We start from the raw sequence: 16,887 nt of genomic DNA on the forward strand, positions 1-16,887 counted from the left end.
CGCTTAACTCTTGCACTTTGGTTGCAAAGGGATATTAGGTTGAAAGGAAGTGATAGATGTTTGGGTTTTATCACACAGCACCAGTTCTACGGCTGTAACGCCATATACTACATATGCTATATGATAGATGAAAGTGTGGGTTTGCATATGTCACTTTCGATTTCAGAGAAGACAAAGGAGACAAACTAAATCAGGTTGAGTTTATCAAACAGCACAAACTGTGGTGCAGTAGATTCGTTTGAAAACATGAACAAACTTACAGTAGAAAGGTTCTGAGATTGGTCTGGATGTAGTTCAGTTCTTACTAATAGCTTAGCTGCCACAGGCTGACAGAGGCCATCTTGGGAATGATACTCTGGATAATTTTTTTTGTTATTGTGTTATTTTACATTGAATTAATTATAATGTCACCGTATAGTTGTATTTTTCACTTGGCTAAAATGAAAATCTGTAATTTTAAAGAGACATGTCTAGTATGCAAGTAAAATGATTTCATTGTAAGTTGTTTTGTTTTTTTAGAAAACATGTGGGAGTACATGAAAATGTGATATATTTTATGAAACTGAAACAAAAACATAGATCGGTATTTGACATACTGCTCACAGCTTATCACAACTGGCTGTTCTAGGTTAGATGCATGAAAAATGACAAACAAAAGGGTCAGATACATGAATCAGTTTAGTTACCATCACTTGCAGTCCTAGCAGCAAGAGCAGACAATATGAAAGAAGACGTGTGGGTTGTTCCAGAGGCTGAGTGTTGTAGTGGCAGGGGTGAGCACCTTCCTGTTCTGCCTGTTCTGGCAGTTCAACCAGTTCATCATGCTCCTACAGGCCTTCGCTCTCTTTGGGGTCTGGGTTCTGGACATCCTGCCCCCTAGAAAGGTGTGTATGTATTTATGTATGTTTGACAGTCGTGTTCAACTATGACCATTAGAACAGCAAAGGAGGCACTGCTGTCCTGACTCAAATCATATTATGGTGCTTAGAGCCTCGCCGACCACATGCAGATCCAGCACTGCTGCCCTGACTGGGCAAGAATTTGATTGTAGTGGAGAATGCCTTGCCCAAGTTACATCTCCACTCTCTCAGCCAAGAGGGTTTTAGTACAGTTGGCGTCGGAATGGTTCCCAAAGGAACAACTAGCTGAGAGTCAGTGTGATCTTACCTCCTAGTTTGAGAGTCATGATCCTTCACAAAAGACTCAGCTATAAATGAAATTCCATTGCAGTGGGGAAACCATTGATCATGCAGCCATCACTTTTCTTGTGGTCTGACTGTAAGCTTAAGTCAGTCTCTGATGTTTGCCAAGCATTTTTAAAATGATTTTAATCCCACCATTTAGGTAGCCACATTCTGTTTTCAGGGATGATGCCTGAATTCAACACTAGTGTGCATTATGTGTATTTTATTTTTGTGTCATCCATCCCAACAGCACATGATGGCCAACTCTTCTCAGAAAGATGAAACGGAAGTTAGTGTACATGCAAGATTTTTTACGCTGCTGTTTACATGCGTTAAACCACAGTTTAAAGTATCGTCCAAAGGACGAGGAGGAGATAATGTATGGCCTGTGTGCCTTTTCATCTCATAGAAGAGATATTTTTTTAAACATATTGTTTGTGTCACAGGTAATGGTGGTGTATGGTGTGCATGTGGTGTCTCTGTTAATGGTGTGTCAGTAACACAGTGGTGTTTGTGTCACAGATAATGGTGGTGTACAGGTGATGTCCCAGTTAGTGGTTTATCAGTTACAGAGTGGTGCTTGTGTTGCAGGTAATGGTGTTGAACAGGCGGTGTCTATGTAAGCGGTGTGTCAGTAATATAGTGGTGGTAACGATGACAGATTAAGGCAGTGCATAGGTGATGTTCCTGTCAGGGGTGTCTCAGTACAGAGCAGTGTGTCTGTCACATGTAATGGTGGTGAAAAGGCAGCATGTGGGTACAGAGCAGTGTTTGTGTTACAGGTGATGGTGGTATACAGGGAACAGGCGGTGTCACTGCTAGTGGTGTGTCAGTATAGTGCAGTGATTGTGTTACAGGTGATGGCGGAGTACGGTGTGCATCGGTGTCCCTGCTAGCGGTGTGTGGGTACAGATCTGTGTTTGTGTCACAGGTGATGGTGGTGTACAGGCGGTGTCCCTGCTAGCTCTGTGTCAGTACAGAGCGGTGTTTGTGTTGCAGGTGATGGTGGTGTACGGTGTACAGGCGGTGTCCATGCTAGCGGTGTGTGCACTGCAGTTTGTCAACACCATGATCCTGGGCTCTCTGGTCCTGTCCTTCATCCCGGCCACCCTCATCCTTATGGCTGTCAGGGTGGGTTGTCAGTGTGTGCCTGTGTGTGTTTGTCTGTGTGGATGTGCACTTAGATGTGTGTGTGTGTATGTGTGTGTGTGTTTAAAGAGAGGAAAGGTGTATGAGTCAAAGTCAAAGTCAAAGATGGCAGATCGAATAAGCAACAACTGCTTTGTATATATTTGTGTGTGTGTGTGTGTGTGTGTGTGTGTGTGTGTGTGTGTGTGTATGCATTGGTTCTGTATGTGCTTGCATATATGTTATCACTGTTGGCTATGTGCATGTGTTGCAATTTGGGTGTGTTTGGGTGTGTTTGGATGCGCGTGTCTGCTTGTGTATGCTCATGTCTGTGTATTCTTTTGATATGTGTGTGTGCGCGCACGTGCGCACACTCACAGGTAAATACTTAACAGATATGGCATGTAGGCATGAGTGCATGTGTACACATGAAATAATTTGATGCATTTGGGGGTAGAGAATAGACACACTGAAGCTGACACTAATGTATACTTTTTGTATGGGCTTTGTCCCACTTGTAGGTCAGGGGTATTTGACTGTACTCCAGGACAGTGTGTTGATTTCCTGAATTTTCAAGTAATCTTACAGTCTGAGTGTTAGTGTAGTCAATGTGGAAGTACACTATTACACTGAATGATAGTGTAGTCAGTGTGGAAGTACCCTGTTAGTCTCTACGTTGTTCGCTGTTGTTTTCCAGGGGACTGATAATGTTTCTGATGGCGTTGTGTGTGTTTTGTGTGTGAAGTATGGCTCTGACACTGCACGCACTCGGCTGTTGTTGGGCTGGTCCACAGAAATTGCAGTGCAGCTGCACTGGTGGGGTACAAAGGGTTAAAGTAACGTGGGGCGTGGGTGCAGGGTGAGCCACGCATGGGCGGACACTGGCTGTTGCATGGTGGGAAGGTGGTCATGTACTCAGTGGCGGTCCTCGTCCTGATGGTGGGGATCAACACAGGGATGAAGGTGGGTGGAGAGAGAGACAGTGGAGGGTGGTGTTCACACTGTGTGCTCGCCATGTGTCATTGAGTTTTCACACTGTATGCTCACCACCGTTCACTGATTTTTCACACTGTATGCTCACCACGGTGCACTGATTTTTCACACTGTATGCTTAACACAGTTCACTGATTATTCACACTGTATGCTCATCACGGTTCACTGATTTGTCACACTGTATGCTCACCATTGTTCACTGACTTTTCACACTGTGCACTCACAACTATTCACTGACTTTTCACACTGTACACTCACCACGGTTTTCTGAGTTTTCATACTGTACACTTACCATGTTAAGTTTGTGGGTTTTGTTGTTGTTGTTTAGTGTTTAAATGCATGTTTTACACATTGGTTTTAACACTGTACAACACAGTTTAGCATGAAAAGTATTTTGAATTTAACTGATTTGGATTAGTATTTAATTTGAATTGATTGTTTTACATGGAAAGGTGCTGGATGATTACAATTGTGATTATCATTGTTATTATCTACAGAATTAATGTCTATGGTAAACACATTATGACAAAGTTCTCCAATTAAGGCCACTGTTTCTTTCTTTTTGTGTATGTTTTAAAGCTATCTTGTGGCCATTTGCTGCTATATACATGAAGAATTTATCCCTGAAACAGTTTGTCACTTTTGTGTGTGTAGTGTTCTTGTCACTTCTTGTGGCCTATTCATTTTCCATATGTAGTCTAATTTAAGGAAAAATCCTTTACAAAGCCGTCTTTGTTTCGTTCCTGATATGTATTACTAGCTAATGGTTTTATTCATTGTTTGTTGTGATTTCCCGAAGATAGGGTCCTTTGAGAGAAGAGAGTTTGTGTCATTTGAAAAGACCAAAAGTCTTAGACATGTTTTCGTACATCAGCATCAAGACCAAATAAAACATTTCTTGGAACTAGAAAGCAGTATTACCTTATAAAATGTGTTGATCTTTTGTTGGTATGATTATGCTTTTTGGTTTAATTACTGATCTTTATATGCTCACCGTCTCTCTGTCTTTGTCTTGCAGGTTTTGTTACAGGTCGAAGCGGATGAACACATTTTCAAGTTCCTGCAGAACAAGTTTAGTGGGGAAGAAACCAGGTAATTTGTTACTCCTCTGTCTTTTATAAATTGTGTTGTTGGCGTTTACTGAATGCAAACTGTGAATCAGGAGATTTCTCTGTATGAGTTTGGATCAGTATGTGTGATATTTCATTTATCAGCTTCTCAAGACAGACATAATTAATAATTAATGCAGATTGACAGATTATGCTAAAAACAGGACAATGTCAACTTTTTTTTCTCATTTTTTCTTCTTTTTTTGCTGCCTGATGTTACTTCCCTCTTGATGGCATTACCGTCATACAATTCACCCCAAAAAGTCATGATGCACAAGCGCACACACAGAGTAAAGCAGCCATTTTTAGCACTGTGGTGTTGGCTGTATGTGTGCAGAGACTTTGACTCCCGTCTGTACCTGTGTCTGTCCATCTTTGGCTTCCTGACGTGGGACGTGTACCAGCGTCTGACCCAGGGGTTTGTCTTGCCCATCTACATCTTCGCACACCTGGTTTTCCTTCTCCTGATCCTCTTGGACGTCATCAAGCTGTGGAGGTGAGAGGTGGCTGTGGGGGGTTGGGGTGTGGCCTGGAGACAATGTCTTGTCATTCACTTACTTCTGTCTCTGTCTGTCTCTTGTGACTGTCTTGTAGTTCACTCGCATCTGTTTTTGTCTGTCTCTGGTGACTGTCTTGCAGAACACTCACTTCTGTCTCTCATGACTGTCTTTTAGTTTGCTCACTTCTGTCTCTGGTGACTGTCTTGTAATTTAGTCTCTCTTGTCTCTGTCTTGTCTCTGGTGACTGTCTTGTAATTTAGTCTCTTCTGTCTCTGTCTGTCTCTGGTGACTGTCTTGTAGTTCACTCACATCTGTTTTTGTCTGTCTCTGGTGACAGTCTTGCAGAACACTCACTTCTGTCTCTCATGACTGTCTTTTAGTTTGCTCACTTCTGTCTCTGTCTGTCTCTGGTGACTGTCTTGTAATTTAGTCTCTTCTGTCTCTGTCTTGTCTCTGGTGACTGTCTTGTAATTTAGTCTCTTCTGTCTCTGTCTGTCTCTGGTGACTGTCTTGTAATTTAGTCTCTTCTGTCTCTGTCTGTCTCTGGTGACTGTCTTGTAATTTAGTCTCTTCTGTCTCTGTCTGTCTCTGGTGACTGTCTTGCAGAGCACTCACTTCTGTCTCTCATGACTATCTTGTAGTTCGCTCACTTCTGTCTCTGTCTGTCTGTCTCTTATGACAGTCTTGTAATTTAATCACTTCTGTCTCTGTCTCTGGTGACTGACTTGTAGTTCACTAATTTCTGTCTCTGTCTCTGATGACTGTCTTGTAGTTCACTCATTTCTGTCTCTGTCTTTGATTGATGTCTTTTTTCACTCACTTCTGTCTCTGTCTTTCTCTTGAGACTGTCTTGTTCACTCACTTCTGTCTCTGTCTCACGTGGCTGTCTTGTAATTCACTCACTTCTGTCTCTGTCTCTGATTACTGTCTTCTGCTTCACTCACTTCTGTCTTTGTCTTCTCTTGAGACTGTCTTGTTCACTCACTTCTGTCTCTGTCTTCTCTTGAGACTGTCTTGTTCACTCACTTCTGTCTCTGTCTGTCTCTTTTTACTGTTTTCTTATTCACCCACTTAAGTCTCTGTCTGTCTCTCATAACTATCTTGTTCGCTCACTACTGTCTCTGTCTATCTCTTGTGACTCTCTTGTAGTTAACTCACTTCTGTCTGTTGCGACTGTCTTGTCATTCACTCATTTCTGCCTCACATTGTAGTTCACTCTTTTCTCTCTGCCTCTCATGACTGTCTTGTAGTTCACGAACTTCTCCCTTGTTACTGTCTTGTTCACTCACTTCTTTCTGTATTTACTGTCTTGGTGTTCACATACTTCTGTCTCTGTCTCTCATGACTGTCTTGTAATTCATTCACTTCTGTCTCTGTCTCTTGTGACTGTCTTGTAGTTCACTCACTACTGTCTCTTTCTCTCCTGTGCTGTATGCTCCAATCTAAAAAATAATGTCATGCTTTAGGAAGGAGTTACGAGAGTGATCTACAAGTTGGGAGAAAGGAAAACAAGAGTGAATCCCTCTGGAGGCAGTGATAAACACATGGTGTGCCATGCGTGCAGTGTGTATGACATCTCTTTCTTACTTGGACCTTAGATATTAACTGTACATTGTCGATTTCCTTGGTCGAAAGATTTGTTTCGCAGCATTTGCATATGAAGCCACGTTTTCTTTTAGCTTGAGCAAATTTTTTAAGAAAGATGTAAAGTTCTTACTGTGGTGGCCTTTCTCCTACTCCAGGAGCTATGCAGAAGACGGAGAGAAAGAGAGTGGAGAGGAGACTACAGACCAGGGAACCGCCAACGACAGTGTGTCTGCAGAAACAAAGGCACAGGGACTTAGGAAGTCAAAACGGGAACCAAAGACGGAGAGTTGGACACTGATAAAAAGCAGGCCAGAACTGGTCTTTCATATCGGTATGTTGGAAATTTTGTCTGGGTGTGGGCAGCTTGCTGGGATGGGTCAGGATGTTGTTGTGTTTTTTACTGTTACATTTTTGTTTCCAGTTTATAAAACTTCACGCCTTTCTCGGACATATTGTCACACATATTAATAGCAGTAATTTTATCCTTTTCAGTTCAGATAGTAACTTATTTTCACCTTTGCCATGAAGATTATATTCCTCAATTAATTAAGTGATATTTCTCAATAACAATTACAGAGTATTTTCTTACACATTCAGTATGAAAAATGTTCAAGTTGATAAGTTGCAATGTTTTCAGATTACAGTGAATAAAAGATTTTTAGCTATTGAGAATAAAACAAAAGAAAGAAAAACATCATCATCAGTAATGAAGACAACAATAATAATACATTGTCAAAGTCAGTTACGAGTGGTGAGTGTTGGTGGTCATGAACATGGCAGTTGTGAATATGCCTCTTATCTGACAAGGTGTTCACATCATCGCACATGTGCAGATATGTACGTATGTGAATACACAATCATTGTCACATGTGTGAGTACAATGCGTGCATGTATGTGTATTTGTGTACGTATCAGAGTGGATTTCTTCTACAGAATTTTGCCAGAGGACAACACTCTTTTTCCCATGGAATCTTTTTCAGTGCGCCAAGCCTGTGCTGCACACGGGATCTCACTTTATTGTCTCATCCGAAACGATTAAACACTCAGTTTGATTTTCTAGTCAAACTCGGGGAGAAAGTTGAGAGAGCTAGATTCGAATCTAGACCCTCACAGACTCTTTGCATTGGCATATGAACGTCTTACGAGATAACTCGTCATGGCAAGCATGTATGCTTCGCTGCCTGCATGACGAGATAACTCGTCATCGAAATATTCTGACTTTTCCCTGGTTTGCATTCACTTCCTTGGCAAAAATAGTGGTAGCTTTAGCCTGGGGAATCTCTCTAGATTCTATTCATAGCTAGAAACCCCATCTACGTCATGAAGCAGTCCTTTATTTGAACGTTTTGGTTGGGTCACTGTCCAAGTGTTTGCCTGACTTCTCTCCTCGCTCGCTCAACAAAATGTCGGACTGACGCTGTGCTCTAGACATGCGATCGTGACGAACTAAATCAACCATGATTTCTTTCTTTAGCTGATGCTCAGAAAGAATTGAAGCGTAAATTCGAAGGAGAAGATAGAGATGAACACTTATAGGACGATCTGATAGAAAATAAAGGGAGCAATCAAGAGAGTGGCCAAGATGCGACTGTAACAGTGAGTGATGCCGGCTGTACAGATGTTAGCAGACGACAGATGACCGAATTAGCAGCAGAGCGATATTCTTGGCACGCAGCCAACGCGGTCTGATGAGTACTGAATCAAGTGACCGTGTAAGAGGGGTGAGGAGGAGGGGGGGTGGAGACTGAGGGGGTGTGGCCTCACATCCATCTTATCAGTTGGAGAAGTCACAATGTATTGTGTATCTATCTCTTAAAAAATATATATATATTGTGGTTGTTCTAGTATGATTTTGTGTTTGCAGATATCCATTTGTCCAGAAAATATGATGTTTTTGTGCAAATTACCTGACTAATGTTTGTAATGAACAAGTTGAAAATGTGACAAAAAACAAAACACTGATTTCGAAACAACAGCATGTCACTAAAACTATATAAAATGGGAAAATAGCATGTGTTTTGTATTTTTTATTCATTTACCTTTCAGAAAATATATACTTTTATGGGTCTTTCTCCAATAACAAAGAGCACAGAATTTTTTGAAAATTTATACCCGTTTTTTGTGAAAAAACCCTGGCAAATAGATTTCACTTAAATCTTATTTTCCTGGCAGCGAAAGGGTTAATCATTCTGCCACCTTTCTTCCTTCCTCCTGCACAGCTTCATAATGACTTGACACTGATTCGAACGCAGACCCTCACGGACTCTCTGAATTGGCAGATGAGCATCTTAACCACTCTGCCACCTTCCTCCTTTAGGAGGATCAGCCTTACCTGAGCCATAGTCATCAAGTGTTCAGCAGTCATGCTGAATCCTGTTTCAGTGCAGTGCACCTTCTTCGGGGTGTTGGCGATGACGACGCTGCGCATGAAGTACCTGTGGACGCCCTACATGTGTGTGCTGGCCGCCCTGCTCGTCACTGACAGGCAGGTGTGGAGGGCCGGGCTGAAGCTGGTCAAGATGACCGGTGCTGGCACGGTGAGTCTGGGCATGTCTGATGGACAGTTCGTTTTTTTTGGGAGGGGGTTAGAGATGATTTCAATCAAACAGTCACCCTGAAAACGGAGTATGGCTGCCTACATGGTGGGGTTAAAACCGTCATACATTTAAAAGCCCACTCATGTATGTACAAGTGAACGTGGGAGTTGCAGTCCACGAACGCAGAAGAAGAAGAAGAAATCACACAATCAGTGTTGATACACATGTATCTGAAGACATATGAAGTATAAACAACTTGTTGTTTTCAAATATAAAAAAAATAAAGAGTGACCACACAGAAGCATCTCTCTTGACATATACATATGTACACAATAGGTGTATGAATCAGAGAACAAAAAGAGAAAAGACAGACAAACAAATATTTAAAAACAGTTAAAAAAAAAAAAAAAAAAGAAAAAAAAGACTCAAAACAGCTAAAGCATTTTTCTGAACGTTTTAAAGCCAGAACAAAAAGAAAAACATGAAATTAACGAACTGAAACTGGAAGAAAATAAACAAAATCAGTATAAAAAAAAGAAATTCAAAAATGCATTGTCACTTTCAGTGTCTCCTCCAGTGCTTATTCTCTTTTTTTTTTTTGTTTTGTTTTTGTTTGTTTTTTCTTTAAAAAGCAAAAAAACTACCTTAAACTACATGGAGTGAGCCATGAACTCAAACACCATCGTCATGATGGAGGGTATCCACTGTTGGTGAGGGAGAAGGGTATTATAGAGAGTATCTATTGTTTGTTGGGGAGAAGGCCACAGCCCCTCTTAACCCTTTCAGTTCTGCCAGGATTACAGCATGTGCAACCTTCCTTGCCTGCAATGTTTTAGCAGTAATTTTTAGATGATTGATAACAATATTTTTTAAAAAAGAACTATCTTATCTGAGTCTATAATATTCTTGTATTCAGCTGAATTCAAGATATCATGGTACATATGGTGTATTTTCGTTTCCTCGTGAAAAAATGCAAAACACCCCCACTTACTTTTTCCTCCCTTATGCTAATCATCTTGTTCCCATGTGCAGATGTGTAACACGAGCTTGCGTGTGTGTATGTATATGTATCCATGTCATCGTAAGTTTGTGTGACTTCATGTATGTCTTGATTTAGTTTATGTATGTAAGTGTCCAGTTGCAAAAGAAACAAAAAACATCTTTGTACATCACATCAATATGAATGTATGATATGATGATGTAAAACTATCAATGAAAAGACCTCTTGAGACACTATGTTTAAAATTGTAAACCCAAAGATGGAATTAAAAGAAAAAAATGTTAAAAATTAAAAATAGATTAAAAGAATGACATTTCTCATACCATTTACACATTGTCGCACCTGTCAGTGTTTACAACGATCATTCTATCCTAATACCATTGTCAGGATCAAAAGCACTTGTAAATACCTTGAAAAAGTTTGTTTGATACTTGCCATGTTGTGAAACCTTTCTTGCTATGATCGTAAACAAAACTTGCAACAACAAAAAAAGTGTTCAGAATTGAAATGCTCAAACTCCACCCAGACTTCTGTCAATAAGTTTCCTGGAAGTTGATCAAGAGTCCTGTCAACATGGTAGTTTCCACCTAGTTGAAAGGTTGAAAAAAACATTCTAATGAATCAGGATTGATGCCAGAGTACTGCTGTGGAGCGAGGTGGCAGAATGGTTAAGATGCTTATCTGCCAGTACAGTGTCCAAGAGGGTTTGGGTTCAAATCCCGCTCTCGCCCTTTCCCCTGTGTAGGCCCACTGTTACTGTTGGTGGAAGTTTAGTCATGATTGATGATGTGAAGTCCTCCTTTAGTTGATTGAAGCTCAGTCATTTTTTATGATATTAAGTCATCTGTTATTGTTGATTGAAGTGTAGTCATGTTCGATGATGTTACGTCCTCGGTTTAACTACACATACTTAACCGTGACCCACTAGTGCAGACTTTGGCTGGGGTCTGATGCCTGTCCTGTGCAAACTACTATCTGCCTATGTGGAGAAAACAAAAGTAGCTACAGCCGATAACCTCCCGAAGTAGGTTACCTCCCCATTGCATCCCTGACTAGCGCCCTCTTTTTCTGGCAGCCATCTTGACTTCTGCTCCTGTGCTCTGCATATGGCTAAGTTTTTTTGTATTTTCTGTCTGTCTGTCGATTCCTTGGCGCTCTCATTTTGCGTCCAATGATGAATCACAACAGGTCACAAAACTACTTGGCCTGACTGGGCGATCGAGCTCATATTAAGGCGCGATCACAATCAACTGGCGGACACAATGAATACTTAGAAAAATCGTGTTGACACTTATTTTCAAAAATTTTAATACAAAACTCATTTAATTACTGTTTAATAAGCTTTGTGCACTATTAGATTATAAAAATTCTCTATACAATTATGGGGGCTCTCACTTTCCCCCTATTTCAAGCGGGCAAAAGGCCTTACATGCCTAAGGGCCTCTGTACTGTTTAGTCAAGAGGATGATGTAACTCGTATCTACAGATGCAGAGTTCAGTTTGGTGTTAGCGCTGTGTAATGTTCTGTAATGGGAGCTGACATTGTGTTAATGGTGTGAGGTTTGCATAGTATGTTGTGGGAGTGGATTCTGTGTCGTGTTCTCTCTCCATCATCATTCTCACCTGTCACCTGCCACACTCCTTTTGCCAGGTGGACGCCTGGAGACATGCGGCGGTGGTCCTTGCGTTGGCTGTCCTCATCACCACTGTAAGTTATCACTATATACACAGAATACTTTTTTCGTTTTTTTTTTTTTTTTTAATGTAACCTGTAATTGCTTCCTATACATTAAAATACACCTTTTTCTTATTTGACTGGTTCACAGCTCAAAAAGTAAGAGCAAAGGGGAATGGGAGATTTGAGCACAAGATACAGTGATTTCAATGTGTTTTATTCTATTACTGTTTTGTCACAACAGATTTCCTTGTGTGAAAGTTGAGCTGCTCTCCCAATGGAGAGCATGTCACCACAGTGTAGTGCCATGCCCCACCCCCTCTTTTTTTCTCTTTTTTTTCTGTGAGCAAGTGTATTTTAATATCAATGTAGATTTTTCTACAGAATTTTGCCAGGGTGGAATGGAGTGATGGCCTAGAGGTAACACGTCTGCCTAGGAAGTGAGAGAATCTGAGCGCATTGATTTAAATCACACAGTGGCCAGTATTTTCTCCCCCTCCACTAGACCTTGAGTTGTGGTCTGGACGCTAGTCATTTGGATGAGACGATAAACCGAGGTCCAGTTTGCAGCATGCTCTTAGTGTGCGTTAAATAACCCATAGCAACAAAAGTGTTGTCCCTGGCGAAATTCAGTAGAAAAATACACATCAGTAGTGTGGGATTTGATCTGGCATGCTCAGATTTTTTTTCTTTCTAGGCGTATGTATTACCACTAGGTCACCTCTCCGTTTTTATCTGACCCCCAGTAGTTTGTTACATCTCTTTTTGAAGTCATGTAATAATGTTGAAGTGTGGTTTGTTTGTTTTGTAATACCCCTCACCCCAACCTCCTCTTTTCCTTTTTTTTTTTTTTTTTAAATTTGTTTTTGTGTTTTTGTTGTTTTTCGTTTTATGTATGCTGGAAATGAGTGAATGTGTATCAGCTATCCAAATCATTGTGATTCCTTTTATTGGTAAGCTAACGAATGCTCCAGGCACCATCACCAGTTTCAGTTGTTTTCTTTTTTTTCTTTTTTCTTTTTTAATACTCCTCATCCCAACCTCCTCTTTTCCTTTTTGTTCTGTAATGTGTGTGTTGGAAATGAGTGAATGTGTATGTAGATCAGGTCATTGTGACCAGACAATAGACCAGTAGGAAGAAGGAGAATAAGAATTACAAGTCACTCTTGCCTTGCCCTTCCTTCTTTGTTGTTGCAGCTTCTCTGTATAGAACAGAATTGGGTTAGATTGGGATGAAAACAGCAAAAAGAAATGGACATGTCCTTTTTCACTGGAATGTGTATATATAGGAAGCGAGAGAATCTGAGCTCTATGGTTCGAATCACGGCTCCGCTGCTGATATTTTCTCCCCCTCCATTAGACCTTGAGTAGTAGTCTGATGCTAGTCATTTGGATGAGACGATAAATCGAGGTCCCGTGTGCACATGCACTTAGCGCACTTAAAAAAACCCACGGCAACAAAAGGGTTGTTCCTGGCAAAATTCTGTCGAAAAATGCACTTCGATAGGAAAAATAGATAAAACTGCACGCAGGAAAAAATACCAAACAAAATGGGTGGCGCTGTAGTATAGCGACGCGCTCTCCCTGGGGAGAGCAGCCCGAATTTCACACAGAAAAATCTGTTGTGATAAAAAGAAATATAAAATACAAAAAAATACAAAATATGTATATACATATGCTGTCTACGCATACTTGAGCAGCCCTGCAGGTCTGCCGGTCAAGTATGGATTTGAAGAGTTATGAATATGCAGGACACTGGAAGTGTACTGATGTTGCAAGACCAGACGCTGCTCTGCAGTGACGTTCTCTGGCTGCCATAGCCTTGCCGCGATGTTCCTCTGTGTTGACAAGTTTCAGCACGGGAGATGTCGCACCAGTGAAATGATAGAATGAAATGAATATGTGTGAATGAATACAATAGAATATAATGAAGATTTTGATTTCAGAAACTGCCGGGTGTGAAGAAGGACCTGGAGGAGCTGAGGGAGTTCTGGGACCCTGACACTGTGCAGCTCATGGAGTGGATACAGTCCGTCACTTTCTGGTTTTTTTTCTTTCTGTCCTTCCTTCTTTCTTTCTCTTCCCTCCCATTCTTTCTCTCTTTAGTTAGTTACGTTCGGGTTTGACTCAGGAAGGGGGACCTAACACTGCATAGACACCACCAGAACAGCACATTATAACAGGCTGTGAAAATGTTTGTCATAGTTTATTTTGGGTATCTGTATTAGAACTCAACATTTTTACTGCGAATTTGGCACTTACCAGCCAGGCATTTCGCTTTCTTTATTCACTCACTTACCTTGTAAGTTTGTTGCCGATGGCTGCGTTCAGTTTAGGGTGGTTACAGGCCAGTGTTGATGTATACAGTCAGGTGATGTTCAGCTACAATGACCCCTGAATGCCACTGTCAAACTGCTGTTGCTGGTATTTGTGAAACACAGTTCATGAAGTAAGAACATGGAAAAATTTATTGATTCTGCATGTATATGTCTACCCTCACGCAGGTGTGTGTGTATGAGTGTGCATATATATGTATGTGAGAGAGAGAAGAAAGAGAACAAGGCTAATTCTGATACTCATTGCTGAATATGACTTGCTATCTTCCATTTGGGTGAGTTGATTTAACTCTGCATTTTATGTTTTCTGTTTGTCTATATTTGGGTGTCGATATATAGAATAAAATCCTCTGTGTGTTTGTGGCTGTGTGTGTGTGTGTGTGTGTGCATGTGTTGTGTGTTTTGTTGTGTGTGTATGTGTGTACAGACAGAACACAGAACCCATGGCGTCATTCTCTGGCAGCATGCAGCTGATGGCAGGAGTCAAGCTCTGCACTGGTCGACCCGTCAACAACCACCCCCACTATGAGGACAAACTCCTGCGTCACAAAACTAAACAGGTCAGTTCAATTACACAATACTAATCAAAAATAGCAGTAGTTTGAGAACTGGGGGTTCTGGCTCACTTTGACCTTTTGTCCCCAGAATTGCCCTCAGCCTCTTAAGAGGCCTCTGGCAATTTAGGGCTCTCAGATCACGCAATCAAAAAAGCCCCCAGTCCTTATACAAGCGAGTTGTATTATTTAGCCCGCTAAGAGAATAGATGATTGCATCGCAGAACTTGACGGATCAGTTTAAATTCACATATTAATTAAAAGTAGCTGTGGCTAGTAGCCCTCTATGAAAATGAATGTGACAGAACTAAAAAGGTCAGTTTAATCACACATACTAGTACCTGCTTGTACCTACTGTGAGAACAAACACCTGGGTCACAAAACTAAACAGATAAGTTAATTGAATTACACGTTCTAATTGAAAGTGGCTGCGGTTAGCAGCCCACTATGAGGAGCAAACACCTGTGCCACAAAACTAAAGAGATCAGTTTAATTACACATACGCGGAGGGGCTTAGAGACTGTGTGGCCAGCACCAACCCTTCTGCATACCAGGCTCCATGGCTCAGACAGGACATGGAGAGGATGACACCATTCATCAGATGGGCTTGACTGACTCTGTGAAGAGGAGAAGTTTAATTACACATACATACTGAAAGTAGCTGCAGGCTAGTAGCCTACTATAGGGATAAACGCCTGTGTCACAAACCTAAACAGGTCAATATAATTACACATACTATACTGTGACCCACTGGTGCAGACTCTGGCAGGGGTCTGATTCCTGTCCTGTGCAAACTGCTTGTCTGCCCAAGCAGAGGAATTGAAAGTAGCTGCAGCTAGTAGCCCTCTATGAGGATAAACCTCTGTGCAACAAAACTAAACAGGTTAGTTCTGCCTCTTGTCATAGAATGTTCCTTTGAGAGGGAAAAACATGACAGGTCAGTTCTGTACACACAGTATACTATATCACTTGGACGCCTCCTTGAAACTGAGACTTAGTATATGAGGATATACTTTGTGATAAATTTCAGTTTACCTTCCAGCCTCATTCACCACAAGTTGATGAACACTACATTAAACAATAACCAAAGGGTAAACATTAACATATGGCACCTTCCAGACATGCCTATTGTCCCAACTTGTCCTTTTTTTTTTTTACAGAAATCCAACAAAAATGTCACCACATTACGAAAGTATGAAAAACAATTGCAGCTTAAACGTGCATGGGCCAGCATTCTGTTGGAACCAGATATTTGTAAAGGCTGCGATGAATCAGCAAACCAACATAGCAACAAAGAGGAACACATGTAAAAACTACACTGAACACTGAAAAGATTTTCAGCAGTGACAAAGAGGATGCATGTGGAACACCGTCTAGGGCAAAATCAGCATGAGTGATGTCTTATCAGTGCAGTGAGCTCAAAGTTGCAAGAAACTGTATTCCTAGACATGGGTTTATGACATGGTATTCCTGATAATTTGGGCTGATTCTGGATTTTCGGACATTGTGGTACTGATAGTCAGATTCTGGGGTTGGGAATGTCTGGCATACTGAAAGCAATTCACCTGACACAGAGATCACAGCATCAAGAGGAATGTGGCAGAATGGTTAAGACAATAATGTGCCAATACAGTGTCTCTGAGGGTCTAGGTTTGAATCCCAGTCTTACCCTTTTTCCTATATTTGTCTTGAAAATCAAACTATGCTCCAAGTCATTCAGTTTCGATGATAAACTAAGGTCCCCTGTGCAGCATGTACTTGGTGCACTGAAAAAGAACACCTGGCATCACAAGTGTTGTCCTCTGGCGAAATTCTGTTGAAGAAATCCACTCTGATTGGTACACAAACATATATGCATGCACTGAGGGCCTGACTAAGCACATTCAGTTATGGTGCTAGTCAGGCATCTTGCCGAGATGATGTGGTGTAGCATATATGGATTTGTCCAAACACAGTGACACCTCCTTGGGGAAAGTGGAACTGAGTCTTAACATTGTTCTGACAGCTGTACCAGGTGTATGGACGACGCACGCCGGAGGACGTTCACGCCATCCTGAAGTCACTGGGCAGTCACTACATCATCCTGGAAGACTCCATCTGTTTGGCACCCTTGAAAAACAACTGTCGTACCCCGGACCTTATTGACCTGGACAACGGTGTGGTGAGTGCCACAGTGTCTCATGTGTTTGTGCATCAGCACCACTCATGCACAGTCAGATTTATGGATGCACGCACATGTACACGCACGTGCACACACACACACACACACAGCACATAGCACACA

The 16,887-nt window shown here is 41.4% G+C and overlaps 1 protein-coding gene across 1 annotated transcript in view; it reads left to right on the plus strand.

The window, feature by feature from the left end:
• Nucleotides 1–16,887, plus strand: part of LOC143282795 (protein C-mannosyl-transferase DPY19L3-like) — a 29,160-nt gene that overhangs the window by 10,072 nt on the left and 2,201 nt on the right. The window contains exons 7-17 of the mRNA XM_076588561.1: nucleotides 750–884; nucleotides 2,184–2,315; nucleotides 3,171–3,275; nucleotides 4,324–4,397; nucleotides 4,752–4,910; nucleotides 6,657–6,832; nucleotides 8,884–9,038; nucleotides 11,690–11,746; nucleotides 13,660–13,742; nucleotides 14,477–14,609; nucleotides 16,609–16,764. Coding sequence (XP_076444676.1) covers nucleotides 750–884; nucleotides 2,184–2,315; nucleotides 3,171–3,275; nucleotides 4,324–4,397; nucleotides 4,752–4,910; nucleotides 6,657–6,832; nucleotides 8,884–9,038; nucleotides 11,690–11,746; nucleotides 13,660–13,742; nucleotides 14,477–14,609; nucleotides 16,609–16,764 — 1,365 coding nt within the window. The remainder of the gene's footprint in view (nucleotides 1–749; nucleotides 885–2,183; nucleotides 2,316–3,170; nucleotides 3,276–4,323; nucleotides 4,398–4,751; nucleotides 4,911–6,656; nucleotides 6,833–8,883; nucleotides 9,039–11,689; nucleotides 11,747–13,659; nucleotides 13,743–14,476; nucleotides 14,610–16,608; nucleotides 16,765–16,887) is intronic.

The sequence above is a fragment of the Babylonia areolata genome, chromosome 6, assembly GCF_041734735.1.
Source record: "Babylonia areolata isolate BAREFJ2019XMU chromosome 6, ASM4173473v1, whole genome shotgun sequence".
Taxonomy (NCBI): domain Eukaryota; kingdom Metazoa; phylum Mollusca; class Gastropoda; order Neogastropoda; family Buccinidae; genus Babylonia; species Babylonia areolata.